Consider the following 21,987-nt stretch of genomic DNA (forward strand, 5'->3'; position numbering starts at 1 on the left):
CCCCCTCCCCCCCCCTGTGCGTCCAAGACAATCACATTCTCTGTGTAAAAAAAACTTGCCCTGCACATCTCCTTTAAACTTTGCCCCTCTCACTTTAAAACTCCCTCTAAACCTCCTCTGAACCCTTCCCAAAGCCTCCACATCCTTCTGGTGAAGGGTCGACCTGAACTGCACACAATACTCCAAATGAGGCCAAACCAACGTCCAATAAACCTGCATCATGACTTTCTGATTGTCATACTCAATGCCCTCACCTACTGAAAGCAAGCATACCACATGCCTTCTTTAACACTCTATCGACGTGTGGTGCCTTTTCAAGCAACTATGGACTTGGACCCCAACATTCCTCTGTACATTCCTCTGTACTGTACATGTAAGGGTCATGCCATTAATTGTATATTTTCCCCCTTACATTTGAGCTCCCAATATGCAACACCTCACACTTGTCCGGATTAAACTCCATCTCCCACTTCTCTACCCTTTACTGAGGCTGATCTATATCTCGCTGTATACTTTGACAGCCTTCCTCACAGTCCGTGACTGCAGCAACCACGATGCTATCTGCAGACTTACTATCCGACCCATCTATGTTCAAGTCATTTGTGTGCATATATCACAGTGATACCTTGAAAGCTGAGGTGATGTTTGGGCTTCCCCTCTGTGGAATTCTCTGCCACAGAAGGTAGTTGAGGCCAGTTCATTGGCTATATTTAAGAGGGAGTTAGATGTGGCACTTGTGGCTAAAGGGATCAGGGGGTATGGAGAGAAGGCAGGTACGGGATACTGAGTTGGATGATCAGCCATGATCATATTGAATGGCGGTGCAGGCTCGAAGGGCCGAATGGCCTACTCCTGCACCTATTTTCTATGTTTCTAATATATTAGTAATACACCAGTAATATATTCCTTAATTCTAGCACGGGATGATATAGGAATGATCTAAATATACATCTTCAATATCCCAAAGGACTTCGCTGATTATTATTTAGAAGAGTAATAATAATTGTTGTGCAGGTAAACATAATTACAATTTCCACAAAATGCTTTGAATTGTTTCAAACTTTTCTTTAAATAGCCCGATTAAGTTGCCAATTTATGTTTCTTAGTTCAGGCTGGCTACCGCAGTACACCTGCAGTACAGAAATAGTCAGTCTGCCGACTGTAGAACTGATGCTGACAATAGACAATAGGTGCAGGAGGAGGCCATTCAGCCCCTCGAGCCAGCACCGCCATTCAATGTGATCATGGCTGATCATTCTCAATCAGTACCCCGTTCCTGCCTTCTCCCCATACCCCCTGACTCCGCGATCCTTAGGAGCTCTATCTAGCTCTCTCTTGAATGCATTCAGAGAATTGGCCTCCACTGCCTTCTGACAAACAACACACTCTTTCATCAACCAAATACCGCACAAACTATCCAACAATTAATGATCCCACAATAATCATGGAACATCCTGAGCCAATATTTTTATTTTACAGTACATACTGGCGAGTGCTGGAAATAAATTGGCATCTGTTGAACTTAAAAACAATAGGGAGATAAAGCTTTGTTTCCTCTATAAGTGGAAATAATTTTCTATCCAATATATTTTTTTAATTAAAATCTGGCCGTTTCGATTTGTATGCCGTAGATCTCTGTGAATTTTCTTTTCAATCCACCAGTTAGGTAGAGTTGCTGCCTTACAATGAATGCAGCGCCGGAGACCCGGGTTCGATCCCGACCACGGGTGCTGTCCGTACGGAGTTTGTACGTTCTCCCCATGACCTGCGTGGGTTTACTCTGAGATCTTCGGTTTCCTCCCACACTTCAAAGACATACAGGCATGTAGGTTAATTGGCTTGATAAATGTAAGAATTGTCCCTAGGGGGTGTCAGATAGTGTTAATGTGCGTGGATCGCTGCTCGGCGCGGACCCGGTGGGCCGAAAGGGCCGTTTCCACGCTGTATCTCCAAACGAAACAACAACAAAAACTAAACTAAAAATCAGATCTCTTTGGGTAAGCTGTTATCAGGCAACTGAGAGCAGGGCTGAACTACTATCTACCTCATTGGTGACCCTGGGACTATCCTTGATTGGACTTTGCTGGCTTTACCTTGCACTAAAGGTTATTCCCTTATCATGTACCTGACAACGTGTAATGGCTCGATTGTAATCATGGATTGTCTTTCTGCTGACTGGATCCCACGCAACAAAAGCTTTTCACTGTACCTCGGTACACGTGACAATAAACTGAACTGAAACTGAACACCCTTTCCCTTGTGTAGGAAGGAACTGCAAAAGATGCCGGTTTAAACCGAAGATAGACACAAAATGCTGGAGTAACTCAGAGGCTCAGGCAGCATCTCAGGAGAGAAGGAATGGGTGATATTTCGGGTCGAGACCCTGGGTTACTCCAGCATTTTGTGTCTGCACTTTCTCTTGTTCAGGGATGAACTGCAGATGCTGGTTTAAACCGAGGATGGACACAAGAAGCTGGAGTGATTCAGCGGGACAGACGGCATCTTTGGAGAAAAGGAATAGGTGACATTTTGGGTCTAAACCCTTCTTCAGACTCTTTTCTACTAAACGAAGAGTTTGCAATATATCTCGGATGTGCGGGACTGGCTGATGTTTTATATCCTGTGAGTTTTTACAGACTTCATAATGATCAATAGCTTGCCGCTGCACTTTGTGAATATTTCTGCTGTTAATTCTTCAGTTTCCAGTAATGCATTATTATCATATCATATCATATCATATATATACAGCGCGGAAACAGGCCTTTTCGGCCCACCAAGTCCGCGCCGCCCAGCGATCCCCGCACATTAACACTATCCTACACCCACTAGGGACAATTTTTTACATTTGATGCAAGGTTGCTGATTTACCCGTAAATAAATAGTTCAAAATGTACTACTGTTTGTGATGATGTTCACAGATTGGCATGGTCTTTCAAACAATTACATTGAAATTGTTGTTTGAAGTGCATTTGAAATCCATCAAGTGAAACTAGATTCAAGGCTACCACTATGATTGGATATTTTGTTTCTGTACAGACATTTAGGTCACTTTTCTTCAAAGTATTACAAAGTATTACAGTGTATGTCGCCAGCAACTATCTTGATAGCCACAAAATGCTGGAGTAACTCCGCGGGACAGGCAGCATCTCTGGAGAGGATTGGCTGACGTTTTGGGTCAAGACATCTTCTACAGACTAAGCGTCAGGGGAGATGCAGGCACAGCGATAGGGGAGGGTAAGATGTGAACATTGGAGACCAACGGGGACGTAGGTCAAGGGAAATGTACACTAGATCATTATTAGCTCGGGGAAGGCGTCAACGAGGCATACAAAGATAACATTTAATTATGAGGACAGTCATACTGGTCGGAGAACTAGGATGGGGAGGGATGGAGAGAGAGAGAGTTGGAAAAGTCAACTTTATCCTGGTCTTTAACCTGTGCTTTCACGTCCATTAAGGAATAAGATCATCAGAACCAGGGGCCACAGTTTAAGAATAAGGGGTAGCCCATTTAGAACTGAGATGAGGAAAAACTTTTTCAGTCAGAGTTGTGAATCTGTGGAATTCTCTGCCTCAGAAGGCGGTGGATGCTAATTCTCTGAATGCATTCAAGAGAGAGCTAGATAGAGCTCTTAAGGATAGCGGAGTCAGGGGGTATGGGGAGAAGGCAGGAACGGGGTACTGATTGAGAATGATCCTCCTTAGCTGATGACCTGAACTCTTTTTACGCACGATTTGAGACGGGTAACACCACCAGCTCGCCGTCTAAAAACAGCACCGAAGGGGCGCTGGCTAGCGAGGCTGGAGGGGGATCCACTCCCGGGGATGTGCACACATTCTCGGTGTCCGAGCATGAGGTGAGGTGGGCTCTGACGCGTGTGAACACGAGGAAAGCTGGAGGCCCAGATGGTATATCTGGGCGAGTACTAAAGTCTTGTGCTACTCAGCTTGCTCCAGTGCTCACCACAATATTCAACCTCTCCTTGGCAAAGTCCATGGTCCCTGCATGCTTCAAAAGATCCATCATTGTACCGGTGCCAAAGAATGCCTCTCCAGCGTGTTTAAATGACTACCGACCGGTGGCCCTCACCTCGGTTGTCATGAAATGCTTTGAGAGGCTAGTCAAGAAGCACATCTGCGCCCTCCTTCCTCGCAACATGGACCCACTACAGTTCGCATACCGTCCGAACAGGTCCACGGATGATGCGGTCTCCCAGGATCTACACACCGCTCTCTCTCATCTGGACAGCCAGGGGGGCTATGTGAGGATGCTGTTCATTGACTTTAGTTCAGCATTCAACACAATAGTCCCCAGCAGACTGGTTGAGAAGCTGCTGGAACTGGGGCTTAGCACCCCTCTGTGTGCCTGGGTCCTGGACTTTCTCACTGCCAGGCCCCAAGTGGTCAGGATGGGGGAACACACATCTAGCTCCCTCACCCTGAACATAGGATCCCCCCAGGGTTGCGTCCTTAGCCCCCTACTGTACTCCCTGTACACACATGACTGTGGGGCCAGGTTCAGCTCAAACTCCATCATCAAGTTTGCTGATGACACTGTGGTGGTGGGCCGGATCTCCAACAACGATGAGAAGGCCTACCGGGAGGAGGTGGCTGATCTGGCACTCTGGTGTCAGGACAATAGCCTCCTCGTGAATGTCACTAAAACAAAGGAGCTGATTGTGGACTTCAGAAGGGCTAAACATCCAAGGACGTACACGCCACTGGAGATAAATGGGTCTATTGTGGATAGGGTGAGCAGTTTCAAATACTTAGGAGTCCGCATCGCAGAGGATCTGACGTGGGCAACGCACATTGCCGCACTGGTGGGTAAGGCTAAGCAGCGCCTTTACCACCTTAGACAACTGAGGAAATTCAGAGTGTCTCTGAGGATCCTTCATTGCTTCTACTCTGGGGCTGCAGAGAGCATCCTGTCCGGCAACATTACAGTCTGGTTTGGGAACAGCTTTGCCCAGGACAGGATGGCCCTGCAGAGAGTAGTGCGTTCGGCAGAACGTACCATGGGAACTACACTCGTCCCCCTGCAGGACCTATACATCAGGAGGTGCAGATCCAGAGCAAGCAAGATCATGAGGGACCCCTGCCACCCCAGTAACCCTGTTCCAGATGCTACGATCAGGCAAACGCCTCCGCTGTCACGCTGTGAAAACGGAGAGGATGAGACGGAGCTTCTTCCCACAGGCCATCAGGACTGTCAACTTTTATAACCCCAGAGACTAAATTTTTGTCGTCACTAATAGTAACTTATTAACTTTATTTATATGCTGTAACTGTAATTCTTTTTGTGCACAACCCGCAGGCATTGACACTTTCATTTCACTGCACATCGTGTATGTGTATGTGACAAATAAATTTGACTTGACTTGACTTGACAGCCATGATCACATTGAATGGCGGTGCTGGCTCGAGGGGCTGAATGGCCTCCTCCTGCACCTGTTGTCTATTGTCTATTGTCTATTATCAGATGCATTCCCGCCGTGCCAACGCACAGCTCCTGTGTTCTGCGGTTTAATAACCCCGATATTGTACTCTGTGGATGTCGGTTTCACACTGACATCCTTCATACACTTGCTGTAAAATGTGGCAGATTTGGTGTCGAGAAGTGGCTCCACGTTCAGGAAGTGTGAGTGAGATTAAAGGAGTACTCGGGTTGCTGATTGCGTGTTGTGTGGGCTGGGATACTCCACGGATACTTCACTCCATTGTATCTCGACGTTCATAGTGCACAGACGTCCAAACCTTCCGGAGATGTTTGATTTGGGGTGGGGGGATGGGGGGAAAGGGGGTAGCCATAAAATGTATGCAAGGGTTCGTGTGCAGTGTGCAGAAGACTATCGAAAAGCAACACAAATTCACCCTTGTGTAGGAAGGAACTGCAGGTGCCGGTTCACGCCGAAGATAGACACAAAATGCTGGAGTAACTCAGCGGGACCCTTCAACCTTTGTCTCTGCCCCAAATGGAAAAATGTACAGCGGGCTTGTTGCTGGTTCTTGAGGTTCAACGGGCAACGAAATGAGAATCAATGACCCATTTAATTTGGATTTGTTCTGAGCTCGGCACTTTACGATTCCCCCTATTTGTCCAGCGCCCTTTTTTTAACGGCATAAGTGGATAAATCGGTGCTCCTTCCCCGGCGGGCCACTCTGGCCAAGCGTTTCAGCGCTGTGTATTCCCCTTATTTGTACAGTGCCCCTTTCTTTAAGGGCATAAGTCGGTCACGCCTGTGGATAAGTAGGCGCTCCTTGCAAGGCGGGCAACTGTATCCAAGCGTTTCAGCGCCTTCCACACACACACACACCTCCCCGTCCTCACCTGCTCGCCCAGCCACCAGTCACGGGCAGTGGCTGACAGGTTGGGGCCAGTGCCCAGTCTTGGTCCCCGGGGTGTTTTCGGGCAGTTTGAGGGGAGCTGTGGGCGGCCGGGGCGCGGGTAAGTGGTACCCAGGCAGAGTGTAGGGGCGCCGCGTTGCCCAGGTGTACACGGTGCCCAGGTGGCTGGCCCTCCCCGGGTGCATCACCTGTAGGTGGGGGAACGCCGACCTGTGCTCTAGTTGGAAGCCGTGGCCGCTCCTCCCGTTGCTCGCTGCCAGTGGGGACATGGAAGGGAAACGGAACATGAGCTGTGGACCTCTGTGCACGGCCAGGTGGTCGTGGGGCGAGGTGTCGCAGGCTGGCGGGTTGAAGTGCTGGGGTCCCGGGTCCATGTTACAGCGGCTCCGGCAAGTCACCGCCAGCGACCTCGCGTTCAGGTGGATCAGTCCCGCCGAGCACATGGGAAACAGCTCCGAGCTGAGAGAGGCCAGAGTCCCGGAGCTGGAGATCCCCAACGGAGAGTCCGAGTATCCGGCTGCAAAATAAAGGCTCAAACCATTAAAATGCACCCGATGCCCCACGACCCTCACACCCAACCATCCCAGGACCTTCCGCGAAGGGGGATGAGAGGAGATCTTATCGAAACGTATATGATTATTAAGGGGTTGGACACGTTAGAGGCAGGAAACATGTTCCCAATGTTGGGGGAGTCCAGAACCAGGGGCCATACAGTTTAAGAATAAGGGGTAGGCCATTTAGAACTGAGATGAGGAAAAACTTTTTCAGTCAGAGAGTTGTGAATCTGTGGAATTCTCTGCCTCAGAAGGCAGTGGAGGCCAATTCTCTGAATGCATTCAAGAGAGAGCTAGATAGAGCTCTTAAGGATAGTGGAGTCAGGGGGTATGGGGAGAAGGCAGGAACGGGGTACTGATTGAGAATGATCAGCCATGATCACATTGAATGGCGGTGCTGGCTCGAAGGGCCGAAGGGCCGAATGGCCTCCTCCTGCACCTATTGTCTATTGTCTATGTCCATTTGAATTCACGTGTAGGCTACACCTACCTGATCTCCCGGTGGCTCAACACTTTAACTCCCCCTCCCATTCCCAATCTGATCCCTCTGTCATGGGCCTCCTCTATTGTCATAGTGAGGCCCAGCGCAAATTGGAGGAACACCACCTCATATTTCGCTTGGGCAGCTTACACACCAGCGGTATAAACACTGACTTCTCTAACTTCAATTAACCCTTGCTTTCCCACTCTCTCCATCTCACCCCCATCCTCGTTCTCCAACTGTTTTGACTGTCCTCCTGGTTAAATTGTATCTTTTTTATGTCTCGTTGTCATCTTCCCCTGGCTAACGATTCTACTCGACCCGAAACGTCACCCATTCCTTCTCTCCTTAGATGCTGCCTGACCTGCTGAGTTACTCCAGCATTTTGTGGAATAAATACCTTCGATTTGTACCAGCATCTGCAGTTATTTTCTTATACTACATTTTCATTGAACTGCGTCCCCTTTGATGTCTCATTTTCGCACCTTACCCTTCTATATCTCTAGACTCCCTCTCCCCTGACTCTCAGTCTGAGCAAGGGTCTCGACCCATAATGTCACCCATTCCTTCTACCCAAGAGGCTGCCTGTCCCGCTGAGTAGTTACTCCAGCTTTTTTGTGTCTTCCTTCTGATTTCATGATTCGTTTTGATTAATTTTCCATTGGACCACACCAGCAATCCATGGACTTAGATACATTGTACACACCTGGCTTTTGGATGTTAAATGGTTGGAAATCCAGTGGTGATCGGCAGTTTGTGGGCGGCCAGGGGTACTCCTCCATCACTCGCTCCAGGCCAATCCTAAATGCAAGATGACAACTTTAATCATGGCTTCACCTGAAGTTATCCAAGGTATATGGACTGCTCTGGGAATACATTACCACTACATGCCTCTTAAAAAAGCAAAACTAATATTCAAAAGTGTCCTTAATACTGCAAGAGTCACGAGTCGAGAGTGTTTTATTGTCCTATGTCCTGAAATGGAACAATGAAATTCTTACTTACAGCAGCACAAGAGATACATAAACATAGTGTAGGAAGGAACTGCAGATGCTGGTTTAAACCGAAGATAGATAAAAGAAGCTGGAGTAACTCAGTGGGTCAGATAACATCTCTGGAGAAAAGGAAAATGTGATGTTTCGTGTCTGAAGAAGGATCTCGACCTGAAACGTCATCTATTCATTTTCTCCTGTCTGACCCGTTGAGTTACTCCAGTTTTATTTTGTGTCTATCTTCTATGTAAGCCGAGTACTCAGTAGACATCATAATATCCAGTTAACAAAAAGAAGTTCTGTAGTGCAACCAAGGCAGTTTGTAGTTTGGAGTAGCCTTGTGGAAGGAGCTGCTCCTGAACCTGGACGTTACATTCTTCCAGATGGCAGGTTTGAAATAAGTGCGTGGGTCTCTGATGATGCTGGCTGCCTTCTTGAGTTCGCAACTCCTATAGGTCCCTTCGATGGGTGGGGAGGTCAGAACCTTTGATGGAATGGGGAGTGTTCACCACTTTTTGCAATCTTCTTCATTGCTGGGCGTTCGAGTTGCCAAACCAGGCCATGATGCAACCAGTCAATATGTTCTCGACAGTATATCTGTAGAAGTTCTAAAGAGTAATCATCGATGCACTGAACCTCCTGAATCTTCAAAGAAAATACAGACATTGATGTGCTTTCTTTATGATTGCACCATCTTTAAGTCCAGGCTCAAAACCTATTTCTACTCCCTAGTGTTTGAGGCCCTCTGAGGGGGTGCTGTGAATTGTTTATGTATGTGCTGTTATGTTTGTGTGCCATTGTATGTTCATTCTTAGTTCCTGAACTGATGTACAGCACTTTGGTCAACGTGGATTTAAATGTGCTATACAAATAAAATTGACTTGACGTGACTTGACAATGTGCTGGGTACAGGAGATATGCATGCCCAGGAATTGGACATTGTTGATTCTCTCCACCATCATCCCATTGATGAAGACAGGATTGTGGATCCTTGGCCTTCCTCTTCTAAAGTTAACAATTAGTCCCTTGGTTTTACGGATGTTGTTCTGGCACCATGCGGTCATCTCGATTGACCTCCCTCCTATACTCTGACTCATCATCATCCATAATCTGTCCAACAATGGCAATGGCCTCAGTGAATTAAACAATGGAGTTGGAACAGTGGCCAGCTAAGCAGTCACGCGTACAGTGTGAGCTGAGCAGGGGGCCTGAGCACACAGCCTGGTGGTGCTCCTGTGCTAATGGTTATTAAGGAGGAAGTGTTGCTGCCAATTTGAACTGATTTTTGTTTTAGTTTTCGAGATACAGAATGGAAACAGGATCTTCAGCCCACCAAGTCTGCACCGACCAGCGATCAGCCATACACTGGTTCAATCCTACACACAAGGGACAATTTTGCAAAAAGCCAATCAACCTATAAACCTGCATGTCTTTGGAATGTGGGAGGAAACCTGAGCACCCAGAGAAACCCCCCGCGGTCACAGGGAGAGCACAGAGACTCCGTACAGACAGCACCCGTAGCAGGATTGAACTTGGTTCTTTGGCACTGTAAGGCAGCAACTTCACCGCGGGACCACTGTGTTCTGTTGATGTGGAAGTCGAGGAGGCAATTGTAGAAAGGATGCACCGAGACCCAGTTCCCTGAGCTTGGTTTGCAGGTTGGAGGGGATGATGGTGTTGAAAGCCAAGCTGTAGTCTATGAACAGCAGCCTGAGGTATGCGTTTTTATTGTCCAAGTGGTCCAGTGCAGAAAAGAGAGCCAGCGAGATCGCATCCTCCGTTGATCTATTGTGGCGGTAGGCAAATTGTAGTGGGTCCAGGTTCCTGGTGAAGTCGGAGTTGATTTGCACTATAACCAACATCTCAAAGCACTTCATCACCACAGACGTTAGTGCCACTGGTCGGTAGTCATTGAGGCATGTTACCTTACTTTTCTTGGGCACTATTATTATTGATACCCTTTTTAAAGGAGGTGGGACCCTCGGTAATGAGAGGTAGAAGATTCTGTAAAAACACCAGCCAGTTGGTCCACGCAGATTTTGAGAACGTGACGAGGTACACTATCAAGTCCAGATGCAAGCACTCGAACTATTTTCACCTTTAGTGAGAACACACCTGTTAATGGACTATAGACAATAGACAATAGGTGCAGGAGTAGGCCATTCGGCCCTTCGAGCCAACACCACCATTCAATGTGATCATGGCTGATCGTTCTCAGGGTTTTGTTGGGTGATATCCGAATATGTGACTCTATACCATGGTGGCACAGATGATATGCAGGTACAGCAGGCAGTGAAGAAAGCCAATGGAATGTTGGCCTTCATAACAAAAGGAGTTGAGTATAGGAGCAAAGAGGTCCTTCTGCAGTTGTACAGGGCCCTAGTGAGACCGCACCTGGAGTACTGTGTGCAGTTTTGGTCTCCAAATTTGAGGAAGGATATTCTTGCTATTGAGGGCATGCAGCGTAGGTTTACTAGGTTAATTCCCGGAATGGCGGGACTGTCATATGTTGAAAGACTAAAGCGACTAGGCTTGTATACACTGGAATTTAGAAGGACGAGAGGAGATCATATCGAAACGTATAAGATTATTAAAGGGTTGGACACGTTAGAGGCAGGAAACATGTTCCCAATGTTGGGGGAGTCCAGAACAAGGGGCCACAGTTTAAGAATAAGGGGTAGGCCATTTAGAACTGAGATGAGGAAAAACTTTTTCAGTCAGAGAGTTGTGAATCTGTGGAATTCTCTGCCTCAGAAGGCAGTGGAGGCCAATTCTCTGAATGCATTCAAGAGAGAGCTGGAGAGAGCTCTTAAGGATAGCGGAGTCAGGGGGTATGGGGAGAAGGCAGGAACGGGGTACTGATTGAGAATGATCAGCCATGATCCCATTGAATGGCGGTGCTGGCCTCCTCCTGCACCTATTGTCTATTGTCTATATCTGTAAAACACTGAAACAACGCGACAGGAGTAGTGTTTGCAGCAATTCACGGATGCAGAATGTGCAAAATGGCGGCGCTGCCCTAGCAGCTGCGGCTAAACCTGCGGTCCATTTGTCTTGTGTTTTTGTTGTTTTTTTTTTGTCTTAATTGTAGTTGTGATGTGGTGTTTTTGTGTTCTGTACTATGTGTGTATGTGGGGGGGAGGGGGGGGAACTGTAACATTGTAAATATGTATCCCTTCCGAACGGAGACCCGACCTTTGTTTTCTGGGCCGTGTCTCCGTTCCATCTGCGGCCTACCATCGGCCCAACTCCTGGAGCTGGCGGCCTCCAGGGCTCTGGTTCGCAGAGCCCGCGGATCGGACTTACCACCACCGTAGCCGGCCGTCTTCGGAGGCTGCGGGAGCGGCTGCGACTCGCCTTAGGCTCGGGCCGCGTGGATGCCGACATCGGGAGCTCCAGCAGCGGCAGCGGGTTCGCCCGCCCCGGATCACGGGGCTTGGGTCGCGGACATTTCACCGTCCGGCGCGGCCTAAGATAGGCCGCGGGATATTTCTCTGCTGGGCGGGGGCTTCAATGTCGGGAGCCACGACCGCTCCGACGTGCAGCAACAGCGGCAGCAGCGTGTTCGCCCGCCCCGGATCGGACTTATCATCGGCGGAGCCGGCCGTTTTCGGAGGCTGCGGGAGCGGCTGCGACGCGCCTTGGGCTTGGCCCGCTGTGGACCGTCCGGTGCGGCCTGCAACCACAACAGCCTGACTGCGGGCGAGGACAGCAGGAGAAGGGAAAGACATTGTGGCCTTCCATCACAGTGAGGAGAGGACTGGAGGAGACTCACTGTGATGGATGTTTCTTTTTTTGTGTGTTTTTGGGGTTGGGTAATTTTAATGCCTATTTAATGCTTTTATTGTTGGACTGTGTTTTGGGGGTTTTGGGGTTGTGTAATTTGAATGCTTATTTAATGCTTTTATTGTTGGACTGTGGGTGACCGAATTTCGTCCAATATTGGATGACAAATAAAGCTATCTTGATCTTGATCTTGATCTTGATCAGATGTTTGGGTACCTGTTTCTCCCTGGATCCCTGAAGCCTTTGGCGAAAGGATTTCTGTCAATTTTCAACCTTGTAATCTATAAGGGGAGTAAACGGGAAAGTAAAATTAATGACAACCTTGAATTGGCTGTCCGTTGAGAAATATGTGGGAAACATGTTCGATTGTCAGGGCAAATACATGGCGCAGAAAGACAGGGATCCGAGGAGCTTAAAACCAAGTCGCAGAACATAACAAGGAATCGAGATTTAAGATGAAGAGGATGTTGTTTTATATAAACATGCAAAAAATATAAAAGTATATAATCAAGCTAATGAGATGTATGTAATTATATTGTGCCTTGAACGCAGCCTTTATGCGGTTACTGCTTCTTCGCTATGTTTCCTCCCCACGCCTCGATAAGACCCCCTCCCTCCCTCCCTCCTCTCCCTGTCTGTCAGGGGCCTTGGTTACCTGCTGGTTCTGGTAGGCTGTGACAGTGGTGAATTCAGTCTCCGGGAATGTGAATGTCTGCACTCCCCTCGACGGGAGGAACTGGCACACAGACATGTCCAAATCCAACTCCTTCACGATCACATGGATTCGCGGACGATATTTATGCATGGATTGCAGTAAAATCTGGCGCGAATGAGAGACATATTTGAAAGGCGTTGCATTTTATATAACGTGTAATGAAATATTCTCCCTCCGTTGTAATTTACGTGTTGACACAAAGATGGAATATGTGTTCACTTAGCCGACAAGGGAGCCATGCTTGAAAATCATCCGCTCAAGTAAAGTACAGTCTGAGCTGGAAATAAGGAAATGCAGGTGCCAGTTTCCAGAAAAAGACACAAAGTGCTGGAGTAACTCAGCATTCCCGGGGACCCGATCTCGGGTGACCCGAAACGTCGCTCATCCATGTTCACCAGAGATGTTGCTTGACCCGCTGAAATACTCCAGCACGTTGTGTCCTTTTGCACAGTCTGAGCTTTTTTTCCTCATCATCTGTTCTCGTTGGATTAACTCGCTGTCAGCAGCGGTTCGACCCAGAGCATTTGCAAGCCCGCCGCTTCTTGTTGGCATAGCCGAGCCTCTCAGGTGGCTGTGGAAACTGGTCTCTTTGCTTGCCGTTCACAGCCAGAATGGCAGAACTTTGAAGTGCAGGACTCAGGGTCAAAAATGTAGATGCAACACCTGTCCCTTTACCTCCCCCCCTCAACTCCATCCAAGGACCCAAACAGTCTTTCCAGGTGAGACAGAGGTTCACCTGCACCTCCTCCAACCTCATCTATTGCATCCGCTGCTCCAGATGTCAACTTATTTACATCGGCGAAACCAAACGAAGGCTCGGCGATCGCTTCGCTCAACACCTGCGCTCGGTCCGCATTAACCAATCTGATCTCCCAGTGGCCAAGCACTTCAACTCCCCCTCCCATTCCCAGTCTGACCTTTCTGTCATGGGCCTCCTCCAGTGCCATAGTGAGTCCCACCGGAAATTGGAGGAACAGCACCTCATATTTCGCCTGGGCAGCTTGCAGCCCAGCGGTATGAACATTGACTTCTCCAACTTTAGATAGTTCCTCTGTCCCTCTCTTCCCCTCCCCTTCCCAGATCTCCCACTGTCTTCCTGTCTCCACCTATATCCTTCCTTTGTCCCGCCCCCCCTGACATCAGTCTGAAGAAGGGTCTCGATCCGAAACGTCGCCCATTCCTTCTCTCCTGAGATGCTGCCTGACCTGCTGAGTTACTCCAGCATTTTGTGGATAAATACCTTTGAAGTGCAGGAGATCATTCACAGTACTCGTGCCGGCTCTTGGATAGAACAAGCCCATGTTACCCAAGCGTCTGCTGAAAGTTCAGCAGCTTCCTCTTTTTGCAAACATGTTCCCAGTTCCCCAGTGAAAATTGTTATTGAATCTGCTGCCAATACATTTGCAGGCAATGCATCCGGTCCTGGCGTAAACATATGATGACCTGCATGTCAGCATACTGCCTCACGCCCACCGAACGCACACTTACCTAGATTAGTACACACAGAATGTTTGTATAGACAAAACCTGAAGAGAAGTACACATAAAATGCAGAAACAAGGAACTGGAGATAGTGTTTAATTCGCAAATGTACACAAAGTGCTGGAGTAACTCAGCAGGGTCAAGCAGCATCTCTGGAGACCTTGGATAGGTGATGTTTGGGGTGGTGATACTTGGTCGGACTGAAGACCACACACATGCCATTAAATCTGAAGACAGACACAAAATGCTGGAGTATCTCAGCGGGTCAGGCAGCATCTCTGGAGAAAAGGAATAGGTGAGATTTCGAGTCGAGACCCTTCTTCCGAATGAGAGTCAGGGAGGGGGACACTGGAAGTATAGAAAGGTACAGAACAAAGCAGAGCTGGCATCAATAACTCAGGGACGATGAAGCCCACAACAGTTCATTATTGGCTGGGGATGAGGTGATAGAGTCATAGGGTGGGAAGAAGTGTCGTCTAGATAGCTGTGGGAGTCAGTACATCAGTTGTAATCGATGTCAGTCCATAGCCTCTCTCCTGTGATGTAGATGGTGAGATGAAGAATGGGGAAGGTGTCGGAAATGGTCCAAGTGAATTTGAGTACAGGATGGAAATTGGTGGTGAAGTTAATGAAATCCATGAGTTCTGCATGGGTGCAGGAGGTAGCACCGATGCAGTCGTCAATGTAGCACAGGTAGAGTTCGGGGATAGGGCCAGTGTACGTCTGGAACAGGGTTTGTTCGACGTACCCTACAAAGAGGCAGGCATAGCTAGGGCCCATGCAAGTGCCCATGGCTACGCCTTGGATTTGGAAGAGTTGAAGGAGAAGGTGTTGAGAGTGAGGACTAGGCAGAAGAGAGCATTCGTAGAGGGAAATTGGCTGGTGCTGCAGTTGAGGAAGAAACGGAGGGCTTTAAGGCCTTCCTGGCGGGGGGTGGAGGTGTAGAGTGACTGAACGTCCACAGTAAAGATGAGGGAGTGGGGGCCTGGAAAATGGAAGATAGTAAAGATCCGAAGGGCGTGTGATGTGTCTTGGACATAGGTCGGGAAGGATTGGACCAGGGGGGATAGGATGGAGTCAAGGTATGTGGAAATGATCTCAGTGGGGCAGGAGCAGGCACAATCAAAGGGTCTGCAGGGGTAGTTGTGTTTATGGACTTTGGAGAGAAGGTAAAACCGGGGCAGGCATTTAATCTTACGTGTCCTTTCTCGTCCATGTCGTTGTTGGTGAGCTTTACCCGGTCGAAGCTGATGATCTGTTTCATCCAGGACTGTCCTGACGTTGGCGAATCGGGGTGGATGTAGAGTCGGGGTGCCATCGGTGACCGCTCGGTGTTCCCCGCCACCATCCATTGTGAACTGTGGTACACATACCTGCGAACACCACACAAGAAATGAGCATGTTGGGGGAGTGGCGGGGCAGTGGAAACGGGTTCTGCAACTGCCGGTTACATCTCGGAACCGTGCCGGGAATGGGGACCTGTCTGAGAACAACGAGGCATGAACTGGCTTCTTCAATTGAACTAATTCCACGAATATGCTCTGTCCGCAAGTCTCAGGGCCATTTGTGCCTCCAGCTCCCTTTTGAAAGCTTTTGAGCCAGACACTATTTTCAAGATTAGTACGGGTGTCAATAGACAATAGGTGCAGGAGGAGGCCATTCGGCCCTTCGAGCCAGCACCGCCATTCAATGTGATCGTGGCTAATCATTCTCAATCAGTACCCCATTCCTGCCTTCTCCCCATACCCCCTGACGCCACTATCATTAAGAGCTCTATCCAGCTCTCTCTTGAATGCATTCAGAGAATTGGCCTCCACTGCCTTCTGAGGCAGAGAATTCCACAGATTCACAACTCTGACTGAAAAAGTTTTTCCTGGCAGGGGAGAAGGCAGGAGAATGGAGTTTAGGGGGAGAGATAGACCAGCCATGATTGAATGGCGGAGTAGACTTGATGGGCCGAAAGGCATAATTCTGCCGCTATCACTTATGACCTAAGAGCATAAACAATTTTACAGTTACCTAAAGCCGTCCAATGAATTCATCATCATTCATCAATTTGAAAACAGTGACATACTCCCTTAATCTGCTCTGCTCTCAGGGAACCATCCATCTGAAATTCTAATCATTATAAATACAGTATATTTCCTGGAACAATGTATGTTGAAACAGTGCCTCATCTTGTCCCAATATATTCACATGCGGTAAGTTGCTTTGGAGAGCAGTTATTGTCATCTTAGGTTACGATGCTGTTAGCAGATAGATCTTATTTCGCAGTCACTGGCTGGTTACGTGTTTACGCCATATATTGTCACTATGATTTGGAGACAACCTTATACAAAATTTTGTAATATTATTTCAGGTTGCTATACTCATGCAGGTGCAGTGAGTAAGTGAGATTGCGAATAGCTTTTACTGTCAGAGATCGGACTTTAGAACACTCCAGCAAAAGAACAGGCCCTTCAGCCCATAATGTCTGTGCCGAACAGAATGTCAAGACAAACTCTTGTCTACCTGAACATAATCCATATCCCTCCATAGCCTGCATATCCATACGCCTTTCCAAAAGTCTTTCAAATGCCACTGTTGTGCACGCCTCAACCACTGCCCTCTGCAGCTTGCTCCAGACACTCACCACACTGAGTGAAAACCCAGTCTTGCACATCTAGACATCGAGACTTTGCCCCTCTATGCCTACACATAATTGATTTGTCCATCCTGGGAAAAAGCTTTGACTGTCTATCCTATCTATGCTCTCATAATTTTGTGTACTAATATCATGAATCCCCCAACCTTTGGTGTTCCAGATAAAACAATCTAACCTCTCCCTGTAGAAAACAATCCAACCTCTCCCAACCATCCCATATTTCGAGCACCATTCAGGTAACCCTTCTCTGCACCCTTTCCAAATCCTTCACATCCTTCCCGTAATAGGGTGAAGAGAACAGCACGCAATACTCAAAATGTGGCCTAACCAGAGTCCGTAAACCTGCAGGTAGACACAAAATGCTGGAGTAACTCTGCAGGTCAGGCAGCATCTCGGGAGAGAAGGAATGGGTGACGTTTCGGGCCGAGACCCTTCTTCAGTCTGAAGAAGGGTCTCGACCCGAAACGTCACCCATTCCTTCTCTCCCGAGATGCTGGCAGACCTGCAGAGTTACTCCAGCATTTTGTATCTACTTTCGATTTAAACCAGCATCTGCAGTTCCTTCCTACACATCTGTAAAGCAGCATCCTGCCTCCCAGACCTTTATTCTCAATGATCTGACCTCTGAAAGCAAGATACCCATGTGCCTTATTTTTAAAAAAATAAGTAAGTATTGTCATAGTTGTATGAGGTGTTCCTGAGGTTGCGTTTAAAGTATTGTGCATAGTTTTGGTCCTCTTATTCAAGAAGGATGTGCCAGTATTGGAAGCCGTTAGAAGAGATTGATCAGGCTAATTCCTGGGAGGGGGTTGTCCCATCACAAAGACCTAAACAAAGGTATTTTCCAGAGTTGAGAAAAGTGAGGCATGATTTACCATTGAAACCTCTTATACTGCAGATACTGTTTCACACCTAAAACAGACACACATTGCTGGAGTAGCTCAGCGGGACAGACAGCATCTCTGGATAGAAGGAATGGGTGGAGACATTTGGGGTGGAGACCCTTCTTCAGAGTGAGAGTCTGGGGAGAGGGAGATACAGAGATATGGAAGGGCAAGATGTGAAAACGAGACATCAAAGGGGACGTGGTTCAAGGAAAATATAGAATGGGTCATTATTAGCTATGGGAAGGTGTGAAAGGATGCCCGGATTACAATCTGTTTAAGTCATGTTTTCTGGAGGATAGCGGCTCAGTTTGAATATTTGCCAATTTTCCACCGTGCAGATTTCAATCTTAACAATACCGCGATGAGTACCTGTATCTCTTGGAATCGACAGGGATAATATCCATAGCGATGTAATACTGTCTCTCCGACTCCAGGCCTCTGATCTTCACCCGAACCGCGGGGAACATGCGCCTGTATGGAAATCAGGACCGTCAGACCTTATGTGTGGGAAGGAACTGCAGATGCTGGTTTACACCGAAGGTAGACTTATTCTCCTTCAACCGCTTCGTAATGGACGAAATAAACAAACTGCAACGCATGTATAAAGATGTAAAGGGTCTGAAGAAGGGTCTCGACCCGAAACGTCACCCATTCCTTCTCTCCCGAGATGCTGCCTGACCTGCTGAGTTACTCCAGCATTCTGTGTATAAAGATGTAAATGTGTTTTTTTTAAAAACTGGTTTAAGATCCTTTCTCGCTGATTCTGTCGATTTATAACCAAGGCTCCTTGCAATGACAAGCAAACAATCGTATTGTTGGGGGAAATGTAAATCTTAATCTCGTTCTTAAAGTAATAATCATTCGCTCGCTTGTCAAGTACAAGTACAAAGACAATAGACAATAGGTGCAGGAGGAGGCCATTCGGCCCTTCGAGCCAGCACCGCCATTCAATGTGATCATGGCTGATCATTCTCAATCAGTACCCCGTTCCTGCCTTCTCCCCATACCCCCTGACTCCGCTATCCTTAAGAGCTCTATCCAGCTCTCTCTTGAATGCATTCAGAGAATTGGCCTCCACTGCCTTCTGAGGCAAAGAATTACACAGATTCACAACTCTCTGACTGAAAAAGATTTTCCTCATCTCAGTTCTAAATGGCCTACCCCTTATTTGTTAAACTGTGGCCCCTTGTTCTGGACTCCCCCAACATTGGGAACATGTTTCCTGCCTCTAACGTGTCCAACCCCTTAATAATCTTATACGTTTCGATAAGATCTCCTCTCATCCTTCTAAATTCCAGTGTATACAAGCCTAGTCGCTCCAGTCTTTCAACATATGACAGTCCCGCCATTCCGGGAATTAACATAGGAGGCGAGAGAGATGCGGAAGATTTCTAATATTAATATAAATCCCCGGATTCCAAAATATGCATGATTACATTTATGAACCTTCCAAAAGAATAAATTATTCAACCATTATTTCTGAGTTACATCACCATATGGCATAAACAACGGTGTTCGCAATCCAGTAAATGCTAAACAGAATAAATCTCCAGCTACGCAAACAAGGTACGAGTCGAAGGTATTTATTTCACAAAATGCTGGAGTAACTCAGCAGGTCAGGCAGCATCTCAGGAGAGAAGGAATGGGTGACCTTTCGGGTCGAGACCCTTCTTCAGAGTGGTAACTTGGCGCCGTTCATTTGAATTGTTTTAAGATATTAATCCATATTACAGCTTGTGGATATTTTACTGAACCCAAATGAAGTTTATTTTTATTTGATCTATTTTCCCAACAGACGAAATCCCTTAAAACACAGAAGATAGACCAAACAAAAACTCTGTGGGGTTACTCAGCGGGACAGGCAGCTCGCTGGATAGAAGGAATGGGTAACATTTCGGGTTGAGACCCTTCTTCAGACTGAGAGTCAGGGGAGAGGGAGCGAAAGAGATATGGAAGGGTGAGGTGTGAAAACGAAACTTCAAAGGAGATGCAGTTCGGGGATATTGTAGAATAGATCACTGTTAGCGAGGAGAAGGTGACAACGAGGCATACAATGGGAAATGTAATCGGAGGCGCAGTCAGACTGGTCGGAGAACTGGGAAGGGGGAGGGATGGAGAGAGATGGTAGCAAGGGCTACTTGAAGTTGGCGAAATCAATATTCACACAGCTGGGTTGTAAACTAAAACATCGACAGATTATTGTTTTCGTTACGCTCGGAGCAAAGGATATCCCAGAGAATATGATCGTCATGAGGGTTTGGACTTGGGATGGGGCGCGGTGGCTCCATTGTGCGCACGCAAGGTCTCTCGGCCCCTCACCTGCCAGCTTTTGTGATGATCATCTCGGTTCCGATCTCATGAAATCTCTTCCAAAGATCCGCCCCTTGCAGTTCCACCTGTAGATCATCCGAGTCACCGCCGAGCGATCTGGGAGACGGAGCAGTGTGGGCTTTGCCGCCTTCTGCTATCGCTTCTACTAAATAATCATGTACAGAACACCAAACACAACACTCTGATCAAAATGCATCAATGCACTTCCAATACACCCGCGGTTACAGTAACCTCCTCGAGGCCTTACATAGGTCTCTCCCCCTCTCCTTCTCTCTCCCTTCCACCCTCTCTCTCTCCAACTCTCTCTCTCTCTCTCTCCAACTCTCTCTCTCTCTCTCTCCAACTCTCTCTCTCTCTCTCTCTCTCTCTCTCTCCAACTCTCTCTCTCTCTCTCTCCAACTCTCTCTCTCTCTCCAACTCTCTCTCTCTCTCTCTCTCTCTCTCTCTCTCTCTCTCTCTCTCTCTCTCTCTCTCTCTCTCTCTCTCTCTCTCTCTCTCTCTCTCTCTCTCTCTCTCTCTCTCTCTCTCTCTCTCACACACACTCCCTCTCTCTCTCTCACACTCCCTCTCTCTCTCTCACACACTCTCTCTCTCTCTCTCTCTCTCTCTCTCTCTCTCTCTCTCTCTCTCTCTCTCTCTCTCTCTCTCTCTCTCACACACACACACTCCCTCCCTCCCTCTCTCTCTCCCACAAGTAATTTGGGCGAGTTTTAATCTTCAACTCAATCAAACACAGTTTAGCGAACGTAACGCAAATGGAGTGTGGCTCCTCAGTTTGAAATGTAGACAACAGACAATGAGAGACAATGTCCTCTCTCAGCCAATAATGGAGACACTTACATTCCCATCACCCCTTTATGAATCCGCTATCATGTGCATCATTGTGGCTTTGTATCGGTTGACCTATTTTATACTTAAGGGTAACATTTTACAATTTTTAATTTTACACTTTTATACTCCAATTTCCAGAAGGAAAACACCAATCTTCTCTAAACTAAACTAAACTAAACTAAACTGTATCAAAAAACTAAACTAAACTAAATCTCCAAAAAAAGCGCAAAGTAAAATCCTAGGGAGGTCGATTCAACCCGACGTTAAGGACTTGCAGCATAAAACATTTTTGTTTAGAAATAGAGCGTCAACTGAAGCATTGAAGCATTGAAGCGTGCCCAGGGCCGTGATTGTAACATATCTAAACGAAATTGATTCTTATTCCCGAGTTGGAATTACAGTCTTTTTTGCAGGTTTAATCTCACACCGTAGAATTGTGGAGTGGAGGGAGATTTCTCTGTTGTTGTAGTCTTGTGTCCCACCAGCATTGCACCTAGATCAATAAGCATGGTCTAAGCGGACTAACCAGATTGCTCGTGTTCTTCGAACTTGGGCTGATTCCGCGCGGCGTTGAGTCCGTCTCTCAGCTGCCCATTTCCAGTGTCTTCGTTTGTTCTCTTCAGGGAATTCCCCACGAGAGATTCCACAGAGAAAGCGTGGGCCCTGGAACTGAGAGCCATCAGTTGATCAGCGTCCAACACTGGCGGGTGCGCGCCAGCCCCAATGTTGAGGGCAATTGGAGAAATCCGCCGAGTGGAACTGGGAGACCGGTGGGATTTGCTCCGAGCCCCAGACTGAATCCCATTCCAACCAGCGGACTGCTGTGACCGGATGCGTCGCTCCCGACAGCACCTCTAGGCTTCACTCCTCGCCTTCTGTGTGTTTCTGGAGGGCGAGAGCTCGCCTCCTGTTACAGCCTCACCAGTAATACTAGCAC

At 47.6% G+C, this 21,987-nt stretch overlaps 1 protein-coding gene across 1 annotated transcript; it reads right to left on the reverse strand.

Moving 5' to 3' along the window:
• Positions 1-6,350: 6,350 nt before the first annotated feature.
• On the reverse strand, positions 6,351-21,730 carry LOC144600739 (T-box transcription factor TBX22-like). Its single transcript, XM_078412663.1, has 8 exons — positions 21,577-21,730; positions 20,208-20,361; positions 18,258-18,359; positions 15,556-15,730; positions 12,817-12,981; positions 12,378-12,442; positions 8,090-8,184; positions 6,351-6,865 (listed from the first exon to the last, which is right to left on the reverse strand). The coding sequence occupies exons 1-8, from the start codon at positions 21,728-21,730 to the stop codon at positions 6,351-6,353; spliced, it is 1,425 nt and encodes a 474-aa protein (XP_078268789.1).
• Between the last annotated feature and the right edge of the window lie 257 nt (positions 21,731-21,987).

The sequence above is a fragment of the Rhinoraja longicauda genome, chromosome 15 (assembly GCF_053455715.1).
Source record: "Rhinoraja longicauda isolate Sanriku21f chromosome 15, sRhiLon1.1, whole genome shotgun sequence".
In the NCBI taxonomy this organism is placed as follows: Eukaryota; Metazoa; Chordata; class Chondrichthyes; order Rajiformes; family Arhynchobatidae; genus Rhinoraja; species Rhinoraja longicauda.

Coding starts and splice junctions, on each gene's coding strand:
- LOC144600739 (XM_078412663.1), bottom strand. CDS start 21,730: ATGGCTCTCAGTTCCAGGGCCCACGCTTTCTCTGTGGAATCTCTCGTG. Junction 20,362..21,576: donor CGAAGAACACGAGCAATCTG/GTTAGTCCGCTT, acceptor ATTATTTAGTAG/AAGCGATAGCAGAAGGCGGC. Junction 8,185..12,377: donor AGGGATCCAGGGAGAAACAG/GTACCCAAACAT, acceptor TCTTGCATTTAG/GATTGGCCTGGAGCGAGTGA.